This window comes from Tursiops truncatus, chromosome X (assembly GCF_011762595.2).
Source record: "Tursiops truncatus isolate mTurTru1 chromosome X, mTurTru1.mat.Y, whole genome shotgun sequence".
NCBI lineage: Eukaryota > Metazoa > Chordata > Mammalia > Artiodactyla > Delphinidae > Tursiops > Tursiops truncatus.
This window is the reverse complement of record NC_047055.1, coordinates 43,689,409-43,713,347: the sequence shown is the minus strand read 5'-3', so window position 1 is coordinate 43,713,347 and position 23,939 is coordinate 43,689,409. Positions and strand designations below refer to the sequence as shown.

Here is a 23,939-nt window from a genome sequence, read left to right as displayed (position 1 = left end):
TCCTCTGAACTTACCAGAACCTGTCTCTCTAAAATTAAGCCTTGTGAGGATCCAGAGACTAAACTCTTAATTTTTTTATATCCCCTGGACTAAAGTGGAACTGCAAAGCTATAGTCAAAGATTTTCCCAAAGGAACTGAAATCCTTACAGATATGCTGAGGAATTTAATATAGTCATTCAGACTTATCAACTCTGACTTAAATCAGCTAGTTCATATGCTTGTCAGTGAAGGCCAGGCCCAGCTTTGGATGAAAATCACCAACTGGGGAAATCCTGAAAGGTCTCTAGAATTACAACTGGGAGACCAGCCTATTTACCAATCAAGCTCAGGCAATCACTAAGTGACTTTATAGAGCAATTCATAGTGCTTTTCCAAAGCCTGTTGATTGGAACAAAATTCAGGCTTGCACACAAAAACCTAATGAACCTGTTTATGACTATTATGATCAACTTCAGAATGTGTTTAAGGAAAATTCTAATCTTCCCTCAGATGTTGTTCTTCCTGGGTAGCTTTCAACTCTATTTTTATTAGTGGGCTGAACCAGGGTTTTTCTCTTCTAGTAAAAACGACCAGGATGGAATGGGAAACTTTGTCCACTCCAGATTTAGTTAATCTGGCAAACCAGCTCTCTTACACTCTAGATGAGTCACATAAAAGGAAAACTGCTAAAATTCTTGATCTTCAACTCCAGCAAATGGAGGCCCCTAAACAAAACCAAAACCCTCCTAGTTTCTGCTATTATTGCAAAGAGCCAGGATATCAGAAAAGAGATTGTTACCAATTTAAGCACTTCAGGTGCCTTCAGCCTTCTAACTTGTCTATCCAACATCCTCCCAATTCTCAATGACAGGATTCAAAGGAACTATAAGGGCTATTCCCAATCCCTCCCTCTTAATTATCTTGAAGAACATTTCTCCAGATTAAGGATAAATCTTTTCCAGCCCTGACACCAGAGCCACACTCTTGATGCTCAACCCCACTACAATAAAATGGTTTCTACCTTGGAGCACTAAGACAGTTCAAATAGTAGGGATCCCTAATGAACCTCAAGAGGTTCCTGTCTCTGAACCTATTCTCTTTTGTTTAGGCCCTTTGAGAGATACACACCCTTTTCTCCTTAGTTCCTCCACCCCTATCCACTTATTTCACTGAGTCTTCTTAGAGAAGTACAGCGTCACGCCAGAATTTTTCTCTCCCAAAAGGAAGAAATAATTCTACAATTTGACAGTAGTCATCAAAGCAGTCAATCAGGTGAATTAAATGACCCTTTGACATCTTTTGTTTGCTCTGTCTCTGATGGTACTACAGCTGATTCTGGAAATATTGATCATTTGTCCCTATTGGATCAGCTACTACCCTCCTTGTGGGCAAAATCTCCAACTGATATTGGTAATTCACAGTGTACATCCCATCAAGATTCAAATACCCCCCCCAAACTTCTCCCCAGAATTAATCAGCACCCTGTAAGTAAAGAAGGCGTTCAAGGTAAAAAGCCCTTAATAGAAGATAACAAGGCTCAAGGCCTCATTATCCCTTGTACTAATCCCTGTAGTCCTCTGATTTTACCAGCAAGAAAACCTAAGGGCTGAGGGTGGAAGTTTGTCCAGGACCTCTGAGCAATAAACAAGACTGTTATCCTTCAACACCCTGTTATTCTGGACTTTCATATGCTACTAACATCTGTTTCCAACAGAAGCAAACTCTTTACTATGACTGATTTATGCAGCGCATTCTAACCAATACCTTTTTGCCTTCATTTGGGAAGAGAAACAATTCACCTGCACAGTAATGCCTCAGGGTTTTACTGAGAGTCCTTATTTCTCACAAATCCTGAAGGCTGATCTGGATGGTATAAAGTTCCTTTGGGGTTCTACTTTGTTGCAGTATGTGGATGATTTGCTTCTTTGCCCTCCTTCTCAAGCCTTCTCATAGGAAAACAGCATCCACTTGCTAAAGCTTTTAGCCTTAAAGTGACATAAGGTTGCCAAGGGAAAAAAAAAACCCAGGTTCGATATTTAGGGCATCTGATACCAGAAAAAGGGCTATACCTGGATCCAGAAGGCTTCATGATGTCCTGAGTTTCTGAAAATCCAAAACTAAGCGCCAACTACAAGGTTCTCTCGGGCTAGGTGGATATTGCTGAAACTGGATTCCAGATTTCTCTCTTACAGCCAAATCTCTGTATATTTTACTAAAGAGCAACCCCAACACAATTTTATGGGAAGAACCAGACAAAATAGCCTTTAAGGCCTTAAAGGAGAGTTTGATGAACCCACACACCCTTGGGCATCCAATGATCAGATTCCCTTTTCCATGTTTTTATATGAAAAGGAAGGTAATGCCTTTGGGGTACTCACCCAAAAACATGGGGACCACCATTGATCCACAGGGTATTATAGCCAGCAACTGGACCTTGTGGCACAGGGACACCCCCACCCCACACCTTGCCTTAGAGCCATTACTGCCACTGCCTTTTTGGTTAAGGCTATCAAAAAGATCGTGGTGGGATCCCTTTTAACCATTTTTGTACCTCATGCGGTAGAAGCCCTTCTGAATTCTCATCACACTCAACATTTCTCAGCCACCTCAACTCCTAAGAAGTCCTTTTGTTAACTTCCTCACATAACTCTTTCAGGTTGTAATAACATTAACCCTGTGACTCCTCTCTCCTCCATCATCAACGAAGTCCCTCACAACTGCTTAACACTTATGGATCACCTCCTGATACCTTGTGATGATCTGCAGGAAAATCATTTGGGTAATGTTGACTTCTCATGGTTTGCTGATGGTTCTTTTTTAAAAGGTGATCATAGTAAATATTGTGCTGGGGATGCTATCAGAACTCCTTTTTATGTTGTTGAGGCAGCATCTTTACCTATGGCTACTTCAGCCTAACAGGGCTGTACTTCAGCCAAGTACAAAACTGCCAATATTTATACTGATAGTAGACATGCTTTTGGAAAAGCTCATGATTTTGGAATATTGTGGAAGCAACATGGCTTCCTAACTTCCAGTGGAAATAAAATTTTAAATGGCCCCTATGTTCAGGAATTATTGAATATAATACTTTTACCTGCCACTTAAGCTATTATTAAAATTCCAGAAAATTCTAAACTTGACTCCCTGGAAGCTAAGGGAAATTACCTTGCTGACAGTTCCACAGGGAATGCTGCCCTTAAAGGAACCAAAAGCAGTCAAACTTCTGTCACGGTCCAAAGGGATATTTCCCCAAATGATAACTTAGAAAAACTGGCTGGAGAAGCCCAACAATTGGCCTCAGAAAAGGAAACACAAGATTGGAAATTCAACAACTCTTGGTTTGATAAAAAGCGAAAGCTTTGGTTCAGATCAAATAACAATTCAGTCTTACTGAAGACTCTAATATTCCTACTCCTAATCATTGTATATGCATTAAACCATTGGTCTACTGACAAAATTACAACGTTCATGAATCAATATTCGTCGGGAAACATTAACAAAGCTGAAAAAAATGCCTACCTCATTTGTCCCACTGGTCCAAAGTACAACCCAGGGAAGCCTATTCTTACTGCTCCCAAGTATTTTAAACTGCCTTATAGACCATTCAAGGTCTAGCAATTGGATTTCATACAACTTCCTCCATCTCAGGGATGTAAATAAATATGTTTTGGTCATGGCCTGAATGTTTTCACACTGGACTGAAGCCTTCCCTTGCAGAGAGGCTACTGCCTCTTCTGTGGCTAAAGTCCTTTTGGAAAATATTATACCTACCTGGGAAAATCCTCTCAAACTTCATAATGATCAAGGGATCCATTTCACTGGTCAGGTATTTTTGACGTCTGTGCTGTTTGGCCAGTTTTACAACAGTTTCACTGCACTTAGCACCTTCAATCCTCTGGTTTATTCAAATGCAGTAACGGCATTATTAAAACTCAATTGGCAAAATTTGTATGGGCCCTCCAAATACGTTGGCCAAAAGCACTGCCATTGATCCTTCTAAATCTTATATCCATCCCTTTTGGAACTCAAACGCTCACCCTTTGAGATAGTCACAGGTCACTCAATGCACTTGGTTCCTACCTCTTTTGCCCCACAACTGACAAAATGAGAAATACTCCAATATTGCAAAGGCCTAATCGCTTCTATTAAAAATAACCATGTTTGGGCTTCCCTGGTGGCGCAGTGGTTGAGAGTCCGCCTGCCAGTGCAGGGGATACGGGTTCGTGCCCCGGTCAGGGAGGATCCCACATGCCGCAGAGCGGCTGGGCCCGTGAGCCATGGCCGCTGAGCCTGCGCGTCTGGAGCCTGTGCTCCGCAGTGGGAGAGGCCACGGCAGTGAGAGGCCCGCGTACCGCAAAAAATAAATAAATTTAAAAAATAACCATGTTTTAGTAGAGCAATGTTTTCACAGTGCGCTCTCAGGAGACAAAGACCTTAAGCACCCTCGCAGCCTGGAGATTTCATCTACTGGAAAAGACACCTCCAGGACTTCCCTGGTGGCGCAGTGGTTAAGAATCTGCCTGCCAATGCAGGGGACATGGGTTCGAGCCCTGTTCCGGGAAGATCCCACATGCTGTGGAGCAACTAAGCCTGTGAGCCACAACCACTGAGCCCGCCGCGTGCTGCAACTACTGAAGCCTGCACGCCTAAAGCCCATGCTCTGCAACAAGAGAAGCCACTGCAATGAGAGGCCCGCGCACCACAATGAAGAGTAGCCCCCGCTCACCGCAACTAGAGAAAGCCCGCACGCAGCTACAAAGACCCAACACAGCCAAAAATAAATAAAATAAAAAAATTTATAAAAAGGACACCTCCAGAAGGACTCTCTTTAACGTCACTGTAAAGGCCCCTATCAGGTACTGCTAACCAACCCTTGTGCCATCAAACTCCAGGGAACAGACTCTTTGATTCACATGACACATGTAAAGAAAGCACCGCACCCTGAGTGGACCTGCACATCATCTGGTGACCTGAAAGTAAATAGTTCCCAGAATTGAAGCAGACAACATCTGATGAGACAGCTTTCCAAAGATATCTAGGACAGGCTTGTCAGAAGTTTGTCTGCCAATCCTTTGATGATGATACAACATGTCATATGATCTCCAATGTCTATGATCTTGATGATATATGGACTTTAGATAAAAAGTGCCTCAGAGTTGTCCCTCCTGCCCTTCCTTGTTACTCAAATGTGATCTCAATAAGTTTCCAGTATGTGCACTTTCCCTGCATTGTGGGACACTACACCCAGGAAAGGTCCCTTCTGGCACTGAGGGACAAAAAGCCACTGAAACCAGAAAACCTGACTCTTAACCAGTGATGCTTTCAGAGAACAATCATGATCAAAAGGAGGAAATGTAAAAATTAATAAACAAAAACCACAATTAAAATAGTCAAGAGGCTAGAAGGGGGAGGTCTCACACCCTATGACAACAGCAGAGACCAACAGGAAGACTTCCTTTTCTTGCCTGGCAAGAGTTCAGCCAATGAGATTGTCACAACTCAGCCAATGCAAAGCCACTATACTTCAAACTCTCAATTCCTTGAATGGACTTTTTGTTTAGTATAGCCCACCCAACTTCCTTTTCTCCTCCTTGCTGTGAGGGGTACTTATGTTTGGCTTGTCATGGTTGCAGACCCCAAATTGTAATTCTCTGTTGATCCCGAATAAACCCATTTTTGCTGGAGAAATAACCAGCAGCCTATGTGATTTAGGTCAACACTTAATAAAAGGGGAAAATGTGTACAGGGTATATGGGAACTCTCTGTACTATCTTTGTAATTTTTCTAAAACTGTATATCTAAAACTGTTCTAAAAAATAAAGTTTTTTTAAAGTTGACTTTAAAAAAAAAAGAAGTACAATATAGTCTGTCCAGAAAAGATGGAAAGGCCCAGAGCTGAGGCAGTTTCTCTGGTCTCTGAAATCTCACTCACACAGCCTGTGAGTCCCTTAACTTAATACACAGACTCTGAAACCAGACTGCCTGGGTTTGAATTCTGGGCTTTACCACTAACTAGCTGGGTAAACTTGGGCAAATTACTCAACCTCTTTGTGAACCTCACCTCTCTCTTTTTTTAAAAATTTAATTTATTTTTTATATAGCAGGTTCTTATTAGTTATCTATTTTATACATATTAGTGTATATATATCAATTCCAATCTCCCAATTCATCCCACCCCCACCCCACTTTCCCCTCTTGGTGTCAATACGTTTGTTCTCTACATCTGTGTCTCTATTTCTGCCTTGCAAACTGGTTCATCTGTACCATTTTTCTAGATTCCACATATATGCATTAATATACTGAACCTCATCTCTTTTTTTTTTTTTGCACTATGCGGGCTTCTCACTGTTGTGGCCTCTCCCGTTGCGGAGCACAGGCTCCAGACGCGCAGGCCCAGCGGCCATGGCTCACGGGCCCAGCCGCTCCGCGGCATGTGGGATCCTCCCGGACCGGGGCACGAACCCGCATCCCCTGCATCGGCAGGCGGACTCTCAACCACTGCGCCACCAGGGAAGCCCCCTCATCTCTTAAAAAGAATGATAGCCCCTATTTTTTGTTATAATAAGGATTAAGTGAGTTTAATATGTATAAAGTGCTAAAAAGAGTGCTGGCACATAGTAAGTTCTATATAAATACTTTGTAAACTTAAAAAAACCATGATGACCAGAAGTTCATTTAGTGGGCTTCCCTGGTGGCACAGTGGTTAAGAATCTGCCTGCCAATGCAGGGGACACGGGTTCGAGCCCTGGTCCGGGAAGATCCCACATGCCACAGAGCAACTAAGCCCGTGTGCCCCAGCTACTGAGCCTGCACTCTAGAGTCTGTGAGCCACAACTACTTAAGTCCGCGCACCTACAGCCCATGCTCCTCAACAAGAGAAGCCACCGCAATGAGAAGCCCACGCACCGCAACTAGAGAAAGCCTGCGCGGAGCAGTGAAGACCCAACACAGCCAAAAAAAAAAAGTTCATTTAGTAATTAGCTTTAATCAGACAAGGTAGGGAGATGTGGGGGTTTGGCTGCTATGAACTAGGCAGTGGTTACCATGGATATGCCAGAACCTTGACAGCCACTGTTAGGACGTGGACTTACTCTTCGTAAGGGGGCAACTAAGCTGTGTTACTCTGGCAAGAAGGCTAGAAAGCTCAATACACCTTCCTATTACTCTACCCATCCTATTTCTTTCACCCAAAAAGAACCAACTTCTAATCAGATACATAATTAACCACCCCAAGGTAAGCAAAATGTATCATTATCTCCATTCTGTAGATAAGAAATCTGAAAATGGTAGGTTTAATTTTATTTTTTTTACATCTTTATTGGAGTATAATTGCTTTACAATGGTGTGTTAGTTTCTGCTTTATAACAAAGTGAATCAGTTATACATATACATATGTTTCCATATCTCTTCCCTCTTGCGTCTCCCTCCCTCCCACCCTCCCTATCCCACCCCTCCAGGCTGTCACAAAGCACCGAGCTGATGTCCCTGGGCTATGCGGCTGCTTCCCACTAGCTATCTATTTTACGTTTGGTAGTGTATATATGTCCATGCCACTCTCTCACTTCGTCCCAGCTTACCCTTCCCCCTCCCCGTGTCCTCAAGTCCATTCTCTATGTCTGCATCTTTATTCCTGTCCTGCCCCTAGGTTCTTCAGAAACTTTTTTTTAAGATTCCATATATTTGTGTCAGCATACGGTATTTGTCTTTCTCTTTCTGACTTACTTCACTCTGTATGACAGACTCTAGGTCCATCCACCTCACTACAAATGACTCAATTTCATTTCTTTTTATGGCTAATATTGCACTGTATATATGTGCCACATCTTTATCCATTCATCTGTCGATGGACACTTAGGTTGCTTACATGTCCTGGCTAAATAGAGCTGCAATGAACATTGTGGTACATGATCCTTCTTTAAGATATGTTCTTAATGAAGAATTTGTGTGATGCCAGTTTGACCTTTTTTAGTGGTACTAACAAATACAGACTGCCTGAGATCAAGTTAGGAAGCTTTGCTAATTATCAGGAAGTAGACATGAAGCTGCTACTTCTTGTCTCAAAGGGAGATGGCTATCATGGAACCCAGACAATCAGACTCTGGTGTTTCAGGCTCCAGGTCTTATCAGTTTCATGAGCAAAGCTGGAGTAAGGCTGGTTTTGATCACAGGCCACATATAAGGTTTCCCTTTCATCTGGCATAAGCCAGAGCTATTCTCCAGGAGGTCCTTATGGGAATCCAAATAATTTTCTAGGGAATGAACTATGCTCTAAAACATGCTATGAAATGTGAGTCCCTATTTGGGGATGGCTATTCTCTAAAACAGTGGGTGACTCTGCAGAACCCTGCTAAGTTATTCATTGATAAGCTGGCACATACACTGTGCTCATCAGATAGCTAAGAAAAGCCCATCTGAGTATCAGCCTAAGTCCTTTGTTAACCCAACCAGAGCTTCCCCCAGCTCTGGGCCCCAACGTAATTAGTCATTAGGAAAATATAAAGCAAAACCACAATTAGATACCACTTCACATCCACTAGTATGGCTATAAAAAATACAGTGAGAGTTGGCGAGGATGTGGAGAAATTTGAACCATCCTGCCTTGCTGGTAGGAATGTAAAATGTAGAAACAATCTGACACTTCCTAAAAAGGTTAAACATAGAGTTATCATATGACCGAGCAATTACACTCCTAGGTATATACCCAAGAGAACTGAAAACATATGTCCTCACAAAACTTGTACACACATGTATATAGCAGGATTATTCATAAGAGTCAAAAAGTAAATACAATCCAAATGTCCATCAACTGATGAATGGATAAACAAAAGGTGGTATATCCATACAATGGAATATTATTCAGCCATAAAAAGTAATGAAATACTAATACATGCTAAAACACGGATTAACTGTAAAGTGACTGTGTAAATTACCCTTTCTACTTAGGCAATCACTTCCAAATACGGCTGTACTTTGATATCACCTGGGGAGCTTATGCTGCTCCCTGAGAATCTTTGAGAGTAGGGTACCTGGACTGATGTTTGAAATCAGTTAGAGTAGATGATCTCTAAAATCCCTTATAGCACTAGGAATTGTATGAAATCTATGATAGTGGGTCACCAACACCCACATTTTGGAAGCACAGGCAGTAAGAGAACCAAGCCCAATGAACTGTTGTTCATTAGAACAGGTCTTCCAATTGAACTCTAAGCTGGTTCTTCTCCAAGGCATCTCTCCACCCCACCCGCACCCCCAAGGTTGCATGAAGATATTCATAACAGGAATGAACTATGGCTGAAGGGATAGGTCACACCTGATGCCATCATGCCTATGTGGGTTGCTTTAATAAGAAATCACCCCATTTTGCCACTAGAGTTGACGATAACCAGTCCCTCCCTCTATGACATAGACAAGGTTGGATAGAATGAAGTAATGGACTTCTGACAGTCCCAGGCTTCCTGTTTATCAGTACCTGTGTACTCATAAGCTGATTTAGGTTCAGAGTTAATAATGGGGCTGATTTCTTGTTTACTTGTTTCCCTTAATATTAAAGAACTAAGCTGAATCATGTTCCGGATACTGACCTCCTGCTGGCCTCGTGTAAACGCAACTGAAGAGACACGAAGGTAATACTGTAATTATTTCTCTAGACCTGTTCCACCATTTCCTCCAATGTACCTGCCCACAGTCCCTCAAAGAACAAATCTTTATGATATATATTATTAGGGGAAGTGACTAAGTAGTGTCTACAAGATTAAGGGCAGGGTTGGGGGAGGATGGCCAATTCTATAAGGCAAGTGAATCAGGGAAGAAAAGCATCCTTGGAGGCTTTGGGGAGGGGTCCCCACACCACCTTCTACCACCTGGCTGTGCCTTTTATGACTGCATTGGGACCACTGCAGGCAGAGCCCCAAACACCAAGGAAGAGTATAATTCTTTCTTTAGCCTAAGAACTAACAGTACTTTTAAAGCTTTGGCTCATTTTCCATTTCTAGGAATGTGACCATCATTATCATTGGACTGGACAACTCAGGCAAAACTGTTCTTGTGAAGGCATTCCAGAGACGTAAGGAATTGAGAGTATTAGATCCTGGTTTAGGTCTCCCATGGGTCCCAGCGACCAATGAAACAATCATTCCTTCCTAGCCTTACTTCATGACCCTTGAGTTTCCTCTTTTAAGGTAAACACTTCCACACACACACACACACACACACACACACTCTCTCTCTCTCTCTCTCTCTCTCTGCTCTCCTTGGGTGTTATCAGCATGTTTATGTAATGCCTGTCACCTGCTCCCTTTATAAGATATCCTAATTGAAGGTCTTCTCATAATGTCAGTATGAATGAACTCAGACTATGTAAAGCACCACAGTCGATTAGGAAGGATAGCATGTTTGAAAGTGTCTAGTTTCAGAGCTCAATTAAAGTGGAATTTGGTCTAGATAAGAGAGACAAGTGGGGGATGATGAAGAAGTTCAATAACGTGAAACTCTTTGTGACAGTTCATATAGAGGGTTGGAGCTTGAGAAATGGTGTCAGTTCAGAGACGTGCAAGTTTAATACCAAATCTCCAGTTTAATACCTTGACATTTCAAGAAGCCGTTACACAGAATTTCAGGGAGCTACTTTTCCGGTTGTGAAGACACAGCTAACTGCTAGCCAATCAAAGAGCCCAACACAGTGGTTGGCACAGGATGCCCTCCACTGATTTTTATTAAATAAAAGAAGGGTTATGATGAGGTGGTTGTTTTATATAGGCTGGCAGCAATCTACAAAGTAGAGGAAAGGGCTAACTTGACTCCTCTGCCTCTGGCCTACTTGAAGCCAGCATCAATTTCGTTGAAACACAGCAACAGCCTGCTGGCTGATCTTGCCGTCTGTAGCTGTCTCCCCAGTATTCAGTCCACACAGCTGCCCAAAGGACTTAATGCAAACATCTGATCATGACCCAACCCTGCATGAAACCACTCAATGCCTCCCTGTTGTCATCAAAATAAAACTTAAGTTCCTCAGCTGCACACAAGGAAGGCCCTCCATGATTTGGTCCCTGATTTTTCCAGCTTCATTTCCCATGCTCTGCACATAGGCCCCTTGATGGAGCCAAAACAAATGACTTGCCATTCATCTGCCACTATACCATTCTAGTTCACATGCCCACGCTTTCTGTACATGCTCTCCTGCTACCTAGCATTTCATCCCCTCCATCATCTACCTGCTTAATCAAATGCCTCAAGACACAGCCTAAGCTTGACCTCAGGAAAGCCATCCCTAATGCCCAGCGCCTCCTTCTTAAGCTTCTACTCTATTCTGTGCCTCCCTCGATCATGCACTTATCACAACATCACTGCACAACTGCAAGTCCATCCCCTACACTGTGAGCCCTTGAGGAAAAATAATGGATTTTTTTCAGCTCTGTATCTTCAGTCTCTGTACTTTTAGTACGTTCAGGTAGGTACTCATTCACTTGTGGAATGAATGTTCTCCCTCATTCCACCATCCTCCTCAGGCTACATGTTGCCTCATTCCAACTTTTCCCTCTCTTCCCCTCCCCCCACCCTCAGAGTGGCAGCCCCAAGCACATTTTAGCCAATGGTTCAGCCTGGTATCCCACCTTATGGGCAGCAGACTTGACTGCCTCTCCCAATTCTGATTGGCAGAAATGGTAAAAAGGTAAGCAGCACCAAGAAAATCAAGGAGCCAGGGTAAATCACAAAATTACTGATAGAAGTGGGGATAATTTTTAGAGCCCAACTCAGCCCCACCCCTAGATTCCCATCCAGTCTGGGTGGGGCCCGGGAATCTATGTTTTAAGAACTCCCCAGGCCTTTCAATTGGCCAGTCAGCTTTGGGAAGCACTCATCTGTAATTAGCCCTATGCTATTTTGCCTATGAGAATAGCATCTGCTTTCCATTCTAATTCCTGGAGGACAGAGCCTGGAGTCTATTTAATTTGTTACTGTATAACTTGCCTTGTGCTTGGTGAATAACTTGGGGCTGATTGATAAACCAATAGGTTTATGGTTGTGACTTCATTCACGGAGAAGTTTTTAATGGCTAAGAAGCAAAGTGCCACTGATGTCACATTCTAAAGAACATCGCAGGCCACCTCTGTCCATGCAGGACTGCCAGAGTCAATCTAGTAGGTTCCTCTGTACCCAAAATGCAATAGCTTGCCCCCCCACCAGCTCCTGCAAATGTTTATGATTGCCAAAAACAGATAACAGCCTAGGGAGGAAGTTCCAATCTACAAGTAGTAACTTGTGTGAATCTCTGAAGACACCAGCTATAAAATATTTGGGGACATAAGCCATTATCATTAACAACATCATTCACTATAACTATTTTGTCTGGCATGGTCATATGGGGCAAGAAACCCAAGCATGAGCACAAGCAGGTGCCCTAAATGAGGGCGTTTAAAGCAGTTTCTCTCAAACCCGGCTATACATTTCAATCATCTGGGGAGCTTTAAAAGAAAATGCTGCTTGAGCCCCGCCCCAGATCTATGGCATCAAACTCTCAGAGAATGAGGCCTAATGTCATAGGTTTTAAAAGCTCCACAGGTGATCCTGAAGCATAGTCAGTACTGAGAGCCAAAAATCAGAATCACCTGAAGAGCTTTCACACCAACTGATCTGGGACCTGAAGGTTCAGATATTTTGGCCTGGAGAAGGCCCAGGGAATCAAAATCTTAACAAGCGCACCAGATGATGCTGAGACACAACAGGCATGAATTTTACTGCTCTTTAAGGCAGTGGGTCTCAAAATGTAAGGTGCAGAAGAATCACCTGGGGATTTTGTTAAATGTAGGAGTTTGCTAAACATACAGATGCTTGGGTCCCAAGCCTAGAGATTCTGATTCATTTGGTACAGGGTAGGGCTTAACAATCACCCACATGTAACTCTAAAGCAGACAGTCCCCAAACTATGCTTTATGCAACACTCTGCTAGGGATATAGAAATGGATTCATCTCAGTACCTGTCCTCAGAGTGTTTATAAATTAATAGAGGAAATAAGAGAAATGTAAATTTTCAGGGGACAACTTCTGGTGGCATCTAGAGTTTGCCAACAGTACATTGAATTATTGAAGAAATGGTAAGGTTTCAAGTAAAAAGAAAAAAAATGGGGAAAGATAAAGCTTGCACTGATACTGAAAACAAGATTTTAAAATTACCTTTAGAGTTTTAACCTCTTCACTTATTATTTTTAAGTAGTCTAATACAGACATAACAAATAACACATCAAAGCTGTGACTGAAAATCATATGTTCTGTGAAAGCTATAATTAAAAATAAATCATTGACTAACATAAAAACAGAAGAGGACATTATGAGATGACATTAAAATGTAATATGTACATATACACACATATAGAGAGACATGTATACATGTAAATGTGTGTATAATCATACATTTCCAAAGATCTGAAAGCATCCTATTAACTTGTCAGCTAAACGACTTATTCTGGCAATCCTATGGAAAATGTTCCAGGTAGATTTGAAACTATAAATAAGAAGCTACTGATTCTGGTCTTAGAACTCCCAGGTATGAGTGTAGAGAATCTATAAAATCATTTTGCTACTAATATGGGCAGAGAGCTGGGCCAGAACGGTCAGTTCAACAGACTGGAATGTGTCTATGGACTGTCATGCTGAACCACATTTCTCTGGGGGCTGAGTGAGGGGTGGAATGCCCTGTGGGATTGTATGGTCTGGCCATAGCCTTGAAAGGGCAAAGGTATCTGAGTTTGGCATGGTTTCTCGGAGGAGATAGGAGGAAGAGGACTTCATACGCTCATCCACAGTAACAGGTACCATAAACATTTACTGAACACCTACTGTGCATAAGGGAATGCAGAGCCCCTCCCTCACAGAGCTTAGATTTTAGCTGGGGAGACAGGACATGCACAGAATGAGGTGAAGGGCCAGTTTAACAGGTCATGTGTTCAAAAAGAGAGAGAAGTGAGAGCTGGACTGGTCAGAGAAGCTTCCTAAAGTAAGTGGTACTTGAGCTGGGCCTTGAAGAAAGGATGCGAGAGAAGAACGTCCTGTTCATTCATTCATTCACTCATCAAATTCATTCAACAAATATTTATTGAGCACCTGTGTGCCAACCTCTGTGCTTGGCATTATGTATATAACAGTAAGTAAAACTGAAGGGATTCCTATCCTGTTGCAGTTTATAACCCAGATAAATAAATCATAGAATTTATAACACTGTAATATGTGCTGTGATGGTGGTAAGCCCAGAAGAAAGTGGGGGATGGTGGTGTGAGTTAGAGAAAACTTTCTAGAAGGAACAAGATCTAAATTGATATTTAAAAAACAAAATAGGTGTTAACCAAGCAGAGAGTAGTGGAAGAGTGTTCTAACCAGCAGGAATAGCATCTTGTGAAGGCCCAGGGCAAGAAAGAGCATGACAATCATGTGGAGTGGGGGGTAGAGAGGCACATGAATCAAGAAGCATAGGGAGGAAGAGACTGGGTACCAGGGACCCTGGACACCAGTCAGGGAAGAGATGGATCTGGCAGGTTAGGAGGCAAAGGAGTCTGTATTCTACCTTCGGAGCAGTGGGTACTCACGGAAGGTTACTGAGCCAGGAGAGGGTAGCATGAGCAAAGTGCGGTTTAGGAGGATGGATTGGCGAGCATGAGCCAGATGGCAGGATACATTCGTAGGATTCCTCAGGGCAGGCTCTAGTCAAAGTTCAGATCATCGTTTAACAAATTCATCTAACTATAGCCCCATTTTGTTGTTGCTTCTCCTCTCTTCCCCCATGTATAGTACTCCCCAGTAGGACGGGCGGTAGTATGAAACCTGAACTGACCACACTCCTCCTGGATGATTATGAAGTTTCCGTCTATGATCTGAATGGAGACAGGAATGGCCGAGAAATCTGGCCAAGCTACTACGCGCAGGCACATGGACTTGTTTTTGTCCTGGATTCCAGTGACTTAAGCCGCATGCAGGAAGTGAAGGTCATCTTACCACACCTGCTGTCTGATGAAAGAGTGGCCGGGAAACCCATCCTATTGTAAGAGTCTGCCTTTGTGTCCAATTTCCCCTTCCCATTTTGTGCCTTAAGAAGAAGTAGACAGAGGAAGGGTTAAGTGGTCCCTGTGTCACATCCAGTTAGACTTCCTCTCCTCTTTGGCTGAGGGGGAGTGGCCCAGTCCTCTGGGGGCTGTTTTCAAGAGCCACTTTCTACCAGGCACTGCCATGGGGGAACCTGTTACCTAACTGTGCAAAGGTAATTTTGAAGGCAAGCATCAGAGGGAAATGGAGAGTAATATCTGGATCTTCCACTGCACCCCCAGCCCCAACCCATCCCTCGACTCTTCCTGAAGACTGCCTTCCTAAATTTGCTTCTTTTTTCTGGCTTCGGGCTTTGACCCTGAGATGATGGCAGAAAACCCCTATTTTGTATATTCAGTGCCAATGGCCTCCTCCCCTGGTAAACTGCCCGAGAGTTATGTAACTAACTCTTACCCCAGGGTGATGATTCAGGTGGCCAGTCAATCCTCACCCCTCCCCCACTTCCTTTTAGCCTTTTTTGTTCCCCGTTAGGACCACCAACCCAAGCGTGGACAGAGTTTGGGGGAGGATGTAGAAGCGCCAAATTCATTCGTATCCCAGTTAGCAATTCTAATTAAAGTTTGATGGTGTAGTGTAGAGGAAGTGAGAAATGAGGCCTGGGGATTATCTCGGATTCAAATTACTTGTGCTATTCTTTCCTCCACTGAGAGTTGGCTAGAAAAATGTCGGGCTCATCGCACTGGGTATGGCTTAAAAGCTAGTCCCTGGATATGTAGCAGCTGTACTAGAATTGGTTGTCCCCCTCTTTCCCTTCTTTTCTTTCCCTTGGCCTCTATCTCAGTTTTACTCTTCCTCTCTTCTTCCCTCCCTCTCTCCAATGCCCGGCTTTAGCCTGGCCAACAAGCAAGACAAGAAGGACGCCTTGCTACTTCGTGATATTACTGAATATCTGCTGCTGGAAAGGCTAACAAACAAGAACCAGTCCCTGTGCCGAGTGGTAAGTGTCTAGCCCTCCCCTCCCTTGTCCTCTCAAGCAAGGCCGATGCCTCCCTTGGCCCATAATCAGCCTCCTATGCCGGGTCTTAGGCAGAGCCTCTCTTTGCCAGGCAACAACTACAGTGATGATTTCTGACTCAACAGTGATAATAAATATCACACTCTTACAACACTTTCACATCTGTTTTCTCATTAGGCCTGCAAAATAGCTCTTTAAAGTTGGAAGTTTCAATAGCTTCATTTTATGGTTAAGAAAGTTAAGGCTCAGAGACTCTGAGTGACCTGTCCGAGATCACACATCCAAGACATTACACTTGATTAAAGGATCTTAGCTTTTGTACCTTTCATATACCTTCTCAGGAGTGAATGCTGAGAATCTCCTAGGAAGTCTTAAGAGCCTCTCTAGGCACAGCAGAGCTTATGTGCACCTGTGCTCTTTGGTTGAGGGTGACTGGGACTGTGAGCCCCAGGGGTCCCAGGTTGCTGGGCTGGAGCCTTCTCTTTTTGTCACAGGAGCCCTGTTCAGCCATCAAAAACCGCCAGAGAAGGAACCATGAGCCTATAATTGGAGGCCTGCGCTGGCTGTTATCTGCCATTGGGGATAAATATGAAGAGCTGTGTGCTCACCAACAGCCACTCCCATCGAGCATCCCAGCCCCCAAGAGCACCAGAGGCTTTGGGGAAATATGCTCATCAGACAGGTACCAAGCTGTCTCTATTAGGTGTACTGATAAGAATAGATGAAAAAGGGCTTCCCTGGTGGCACAGTGGTTGAGAGTCCGCCTGCTGATGCAGGGGACACGGGTTCGTGTCCCGGTCCGGGAAGATCCCACGTGCCTCGGAGCGGCTAGGCCCGTGAGCCATGGCCGCTGAGCCTGCGCATCCCGAGCCTGTGCTCTGCAATGGGAGAGACCACAACAGTGAGAGGCCCGCGTACCGCAAAAAAAAAAAAAAAAAAGAATAGATGCAAAAGTCAGTCTTCAACCTAAGCAGTGAGTTCTGGGAGGGGCATGGATTCTGTGCGGTGCTGAGCAAGTCTCTCAAGATCAGTTGGCCCAAATGGGGCGAGGGCAGTGACCACAAACATACCAACATTGTTAGGTACACCCTCCCCTCGGCACAATTTGAGTGGTCACGTCAGTGGGATAAGTTAAGTCATCAGTATTACATTGTCTCCAAAACAGGGTTTCAATTCCCTGGTTTGTCACAGAGAGGAGAAAAGGAGCACGAGCCCCTTAAGGAGCTTATTGGCAATATTCTATGGCTAAATACCCTGGAGGTGCCCCACATTCTCCGCTTCCTGTTCTCTGATCATCCCAATGATAAGGAAAGATGGGAGGGAACAGGAATATGGAAAAGAAGAAGAAAAATAAAGAAAACGGGGTGATCAAGGTTTTGAGGAATAAAAGGACTAAATGTCCTCTTGTTCTGTTGTCCCTTTAATTGTTCCAAAGACATATGGCAGGGATGGGGGGACAGCTGGATTTGATTAAGGAGCTTGCATCTGTTTTCACTATGGCTTTGTCCTTTCTATCTTCCCCAGCTTCACTACCAGGATGGGAAAGTCCGAAGAAAAAAGACAGCACCTAGGACAACACTCAATGGAACCAAGGCCTCTAAAGCCAATCCTACAGGTAAGTGGCTCACTAAATGTTATTGCCCCAGGGACCAATCCCTGAGCTCTCGGGCACCAACTGACTTTTTTTTCCTTCATCTTCCTGCTATACAGAAAGAAGGTATAACAAGACCTAAAAAGAACACATCAGTAACATTTGCTTTAGACGAACCCAAGGAGGAGGATGAATGTTATGGGGGAAATGGAGCTTGTAACACCACTGAGCCTGGCTACAATCAGAGCCCCCAGCTCCATATGCTGAGAAAGCTTTTTGAAGGTAATCCTGGATCAGTGGTTAGTCAGAGAAGAAAAGATATAAAGGCTTTTCCTCACAATTTATAAAACAGTATTCGTATTTTGAGTCCAAAACTCTTTTCTCATACTATGGTTGGTGGTCAGAAGAAAGATATGTAGATGAAGTGCTTGGGGATCACCCTCTGGCCGTCCAGTATGATGCCCCAAGATCTTTGTTTGGATGGCTATAAGGTTATCTTAAAGGTTATGATTTCCAGTGGTGGAAGTACAAATTGGTACAACTTTTAGGGAGAGTAGTTTGGTTGTATGTCTCCCTCCTACTCTCCCTCTCTCTCTCAATAGATATATATCGAGAACTTTAAAACTGTGGAAACCCTATGAGCCAATCATCTCATGTCTTGAACTGAAGCCAAAGATAATTACACAAGTACACAAAAAGGATGCTCATGGTTGCTCAATCATAGCATTGTGTATAACAGCTAAAAGTTGGAAACAAGCTAAATGCCTAACAATAGTGAATGGCTAAATCAATTATGGTGCACCCACACAATGGAATACTATGCAGACCTTAAAAGGGCTAATGTTGACTTATATTTACTGACATGGAAAGTTTTCCACAACCCAAAGTTTTGTTAGAGAAAATGGCAATTGAGAGCACAGCACATATAGCATATAGCACATATAGCTCCATATAGCATGATGTGTACACATGCATCTGGAGGGGAATCACCGAACACAAGCAGTGGTTTTCTCTAGGGGTAAGATTCTAGGTGATTTTGAGAAGAGCCAAGGTACCTTTCTTTGGATTTTTGTTATTACTGGAAATTTTTTTAATAATCATATATGATTTCTCCCAATATACTAAAGGCACTAAAAAAATCTGTGATGACTTAAAGGCCCATTGTTGTTAATGTCTTCTCCATCTCAGTGTTCCTTGGCCCCAGTCTCCATGACAATAAACTGTCAATATTATAATGTCACTTCTGCTCTCCAAAGGATCTGGCCCTTCAGGCTACCCCAGAGCCTTGGGTTGTTACACCTACACAGAGGGCCCTAGATAGGAACATTGAGGAGGAGAGAGGTACTGCTCTGGGAAGGAGGATGAGAGGTGAGTGGATGGAATCTGGCAGAAGAGTGGAGGAAGTGTCTTTCTAGATGTCCGAATCTACCTTTAAATCTCTGTCCAAAATTGAAATCCATTTTTCATTTCTATAACCTCAGAACCAAGGGCAAAAAAGAGAGAAGACACTGGGGACCTTGGAAAGTAGCTAACACCCTCCTCACCTGGATGGACAGGAAGCCTGGTGCTTAGCTTTGCTTGCAGTGACTACCTATTTTCTTTCTTTTTTTAGACTTTTAACAGAGTGCTAAAGAGGAAAATGAAGGGAAGTCAAAAGAAACATCTCATATCCCTCCTTTAGTAAATGGGTTCATCTACAGAACCATTAGGATTATTCAGTTTTTCAATTTCTGTTTGTTAGTACCTCTACAGTCCCCCTACAACTCCACCTACTCTAACATAATATCCCTGAGAACTCCCATTGTGCCTGTACATCGACATTCGAGCCATAAAATGAATCTTATCCCCACCGAGAGGCTCAAGAACAGTTAGGCGGCATCCGTTTGAGAGTGAAGACAACGTTGGCAAAGAAGATCAGAGCCTTGACGTCTTTGTACCCAGGTGCTCCCGATGAAGTTTGTGAGCAGCATGTTGTGGGTGACCAACTGCAGTTGAGCCTTAGAAGTACAGGGTCAGTTTAGAATTACATTTTCCCCCTATGTTCTTGGGTGGAAGGGGACTGGCATAAATAAATAGAACTGTTCTGCTGAGAATTATGCTCTGCTGAATCAATTTCAATCACGCCTCTGAAAACAACTCAGTTTTAAATTCCCTACCACTGTCTGAGAAGCCTGGCGACAATTCTTTTGCTGTCCCTTCAGGAATAGCAATTGCTGTCTCTCCTAACACTTAGGTTAGGTATGCAAAAACCGTACGAGCTTAAACACATTCAACTCTCCATCCCAAGGAAGGCAGTAGTAGTGGTGGTAATCATTCTTCACTATTAGTTCAGCTGTTACTTTCACCATCAATACCACAGCCCCCATTTACTGAGTGCCTTCTGGATGTCAGACGCAGCACTAAGCTCTTCACGTTCATTATCTTATTCACAAAAACCTTGGGGGTAGGCAGTATACCTGCCTGCATTTTACAGATGAAGAAACTAAGGGGTAGGGAAGTTAAATAACTTATCCAAGGTCCCACAGCCTGTAAGATGCAGAGCAGGGAACCAAATCCAGATCTGACTCTAGAGCTACTTTAGGCCAGAAAGATCTGCTTATGCTTTGCTCAAACTCTACCCAGAAAGAGAAAGCTATACCCAGGAAAGATGCTGAAGCCTCACCACGCCCATGTCAGAACTACGTTGACAGCAATAAGCACACCCATGGTAGTGGCAGACACGGGTGAGTGAGCACTTCCATTCTGCCAGACGCTGGGCTAAGTGGTTTACATACATTACTGCCTTGCATCGTCACAAGCCTATGAGGTCGGTTCTATTATCATCATCTTGCAGAGGCAGAAATTAATGTTCAGAGAGGTCAAATCATTTACCCCAGGGCACCCATTAGGAAATGGCAGAACTGGTTTTCAAACTAAGCTCCAACTCCATAACTCATGCTCTTAATTCCTATCCTATATGGTCTCACCAGGCAGTATAAACCAACTAGCCTATAATTGTTTCTGAGAGATAGAAACCTGGCACATAAAGGATCAGTCTCACAACCCCTTCTGGAGGGCCTGACACTGTCAAAGACTGCAGCATTTGTTTTATGCATTGCATATGGCCTCATGTCCAAGAGGATCACCCCAGGCACTTTGTGGGTCTTTGACAGGATTCTGACTAAGGCTCAGCTTATTAGTCATGGAGCTGGAAGGAACCTTACACCTCTAGTCCAACCCCAGTTGTTATACAGATTAGGAATTTGGTACAGAAAGGTTAAGTGACTTGCCCATGACTGTAGAGCGATCACTGACAGACATGCTCCTAAAATCCAGATCTCCTGCATGCCCAAGCCAGTGTGCTATCTTCCATGCCCCAATGTACTACACCCTCTCTGGGGCTTCTCTGGCCACTCTTGACCCACCTACTTTCCTCCAATTTGCCCAATAAATATCACTGGAGAATTCTGCTGACAATCATTCTCACCCAGGGACGCAGCAAATACCTCTACTGAAGAACAGTTTTATCAGGCAGGAGACTATAATTCAACAAACCAAGGTTCTTCAGAAAATTGGACCACCCACATTTCTCTATATGGCATGTATGTCTATGAGGCAGGCATACTTTCTCAGCCAAGAGAGAAGGAAAAGTATGGCTAAAAGGGTGTGGGAATGCTATCTATGAATATGGGCAGGGTGGAGAATTTAGGTTGAAACGACCTCTGACAAAACTGAATTTCAGTATATTGGCATACTTCCCTTTGTACAATATATGTGTTCCTGGGTGTCAACCAAATTTTCCTACATAAAATCTATCAACCAAAATTATTTAAAGAGGGCTTCCCTGGTGGCAGAATGGTTAAGAATCCGCCTGCCAATGTAGGGGACACAAGTTCCAGCCCTGGTCCGGGAAGATCCCACATGCTGTGGAGCAACTAAGCCTGTGTGCCACAACCACTGAGCCTGCACTCTAGAGCCCACGAGCCACAATTACTGAACCCTGCGTGCTACAACTACTGAAGCCCACACGCCTAGAGCCCATGCTCTGTAACGAGAAGCCACCACAATGAGAAGCCCACGCACCTCAACGAAGAGTAGCCCCCGCTCGCCACAACTCAAGAAAGCCCACAGGCAGCAATGAAGACCCAATGCAGCAATCAATCAATCAATAATAAAATGAATAAATAATAAAATGATTAATAAATAAAAATTTAAAGAATACCCCCCAATACAGCCAGCATACTCTTATTTAACATCTTTACTGAAGTATAATTGCTTTACAATGTTTAGTTGCTGCTGTATAACAAAGTGAATCAGCTATATGTATACATATATCCCCATATCCCCTCCCTCTTCTGTCTCCCTCCCACCCTCCCCATCCCACCCCTCCAGGTGGTCACAAAGCACTGAGCTGATCTCCCTGTGCAATGCGGCTGCTTCCCATTAGCTATCTATTTTACATTTGGTAGAGTATGTATGTCAACGCTATTCTCTCACTTCGTCCCAGTTTACCCTTCCCCCTTCCTGTGTCAAGTGCATTCTCTACATCTGTGTCTTTATTCCTATCCTGCCCCTAGGTTCTTCAGAACCATTTTTTTCCCTTAGATTCCATATATATGTTTTAGCATATGGTATTTGTTTTTCTCTTCCTGACTTACTTCACTCTGTATGACAGACTCTAGGTCCATCCACCTCACTACAAATAACTCAATTTCATTTCTTTTTATGGCTGAGTAATATTCCACTGTACAATGTGCCACACCTTCTTTATTCATCTGTTGATGGACACTTAGGTTGCTTCCATGTCCTGGCTATTGTAAACAGTGCTGCAAAGAACACTGTGGTACATGACTCTTTGAATTGTGGTTTCTCAGGGTATATGCCCAGGAGTGGGATTGCTGGGTCATATGGTAGTTCTATTTGTAGCTTCTTAAGGAACCTCCATACTGTTCTCCATTGTGGCTGTATCAATTTACATTCCCACCAACAGTGCAAGAGGGTTCCCTTTTCTCCACACCCTCTCCAGCATTTATTGTTTCTAGATTTTTTGATGATGGCCATTCGGACCAGTGTGAGGTGATACCTGACTGTAGTTTTGATTTGCATTTCTCTAATGATTAGTGATGTTGAGCATTCTTTCATGTGTTTGTTGGCAGTCTGCATATCTTCTTTGGAGAAATGTCTGTTTAGGTCTTCTGTCCATTTTTGGATTGTTTGTTTTTTTGATATTGAGCTGCATGAGCTGCTTGTAAATTTTGGAGATTAATCCTCTGTCAGCTGCTTCATTTGCAAATATTTTCTCTCATTCTGAGGGTTGTCTTTTGGTCTTGTTTATGGTTTCCTTTGCTGTGCAAAAGCTTTGAAGTTTCATTAGGTCCCATTTGTTTATTTTTGTTTTTATTTCCATTTCTCTAGGAGGTGGGTCAAAAGGATCTTCCTGTGATTTATGTCATAGAGTGTTCTGCCTATGTTTTCCTCTGAGAGTTTTATAGTGTCTGGCCTTACATTTAGGTCTTTAATCCATTTTGAGTTTATTTTTGTGTATGGTGTTAGGGAGTGTTCTAATTTCATTCTTTTACATGTAGCTGTCCAGTTTTCCCAGCACCACTTATTGAAGAGGCTGTCTTTTCTCCACTGTATACTCTAGCCTCCTTTATCAAAGATAAGGTGACCAAAGGTGCATGGGTTTATCTCTGGGCTTTCTATCCTGTTCCATTGATCTATATTTCTGTTTTTGTGACAGTACCATACTGTCTTGATTACTGTAGCTTGTAGTATAGTCTTAAGTCCAGGAGCCTGATTCCTCCGGCTCCGTTTTTCTTTCTCAAGATTGCTTTGGCTATTCGGGGTCTTTTGTGTTTCCATACAAATTGTGAACTTTTTTGTTCTAGTTCTGTGAAAAATGCCATAGGTGGTTTGATGGGAATTGCATTGAATCTATAGTCATTTTCACAATGTTGATTCTTCCAATCCAAGAACATGGTATATATCCCTCCATCTGTTTGTATCATCTTTAATTTCTTTCATCAGTGTCTTAGTTTCCTGCATACAGGTCTTTTTTCTCCTTAGGTAGGTCTATTCCTAGGTATTTTATTCTTTTTGTTGCAATGGTAAATGGGAGTGTTTCTTTAATTTCTCTTTCAGATTTTTCATCATTAGTGTATTCTTATTTATTTTTCAGTGAATAGTTTTGTTGCTGCAGGCTGTTACCATACTCCAAACCCCTTATCAAGCTGGGTGGCCAAGCAATTTCCCCCAGTGAAGACTGGAATAAGAGTATGTACCTAACGGGCTTGTTGGGAGAATCAAAGGGGACAATCCAGAGCAAAATGCTTAGCAGAGTG

General features: G+C 43.1%; 3 protein-coding genes across 4 annotated transcripts in view; 1 reads left to right on the top strand and 2 right to left on the bottom strand.

Annotated features, from left to right (window-relative positions):
• The window catches only part of TRMT2B (tRNA methyltransferase 2 homolog B), an 87,131-nt gene that overhangs the window by 16,966 nt on the left and 46,226 nt on the right, over window positions 1–23,939 (bottom strand). The window lies entirely within an intron of this gene.
• Window positions 1–23,939, bottom strand: part of XKRX (XK related X-linked) — a 68,542-nt gene that overhangs the window by 33,202 nt on the left and 11,401 nt on the right. The gene's annotated exons all lie outside the window — the stretch shown is intronic.
• ARL13A (ARF like GTPase 13A) lies at window positions 9,545–18,010 on the top strand. The gene is made up of 7 exons (XM_073799513.1): window positions 9,545–9,603; window positions 9,973–10,043; window positions 14,759–15,008; window positions 15,902–16,007; window positions 16,520–16,707; window positions 17,550–17,640; window positions 17,736–18,010. The coding sequence occupies exons 1-7, from the start codon at window positions 9,545–9,547 to the stop codon at window positions 17,961–17,963; spliced, it is 993 nt and encodes a 330-aa protein (XP_073655614.1). The 3' UTR covers window positions 17,964–18,010.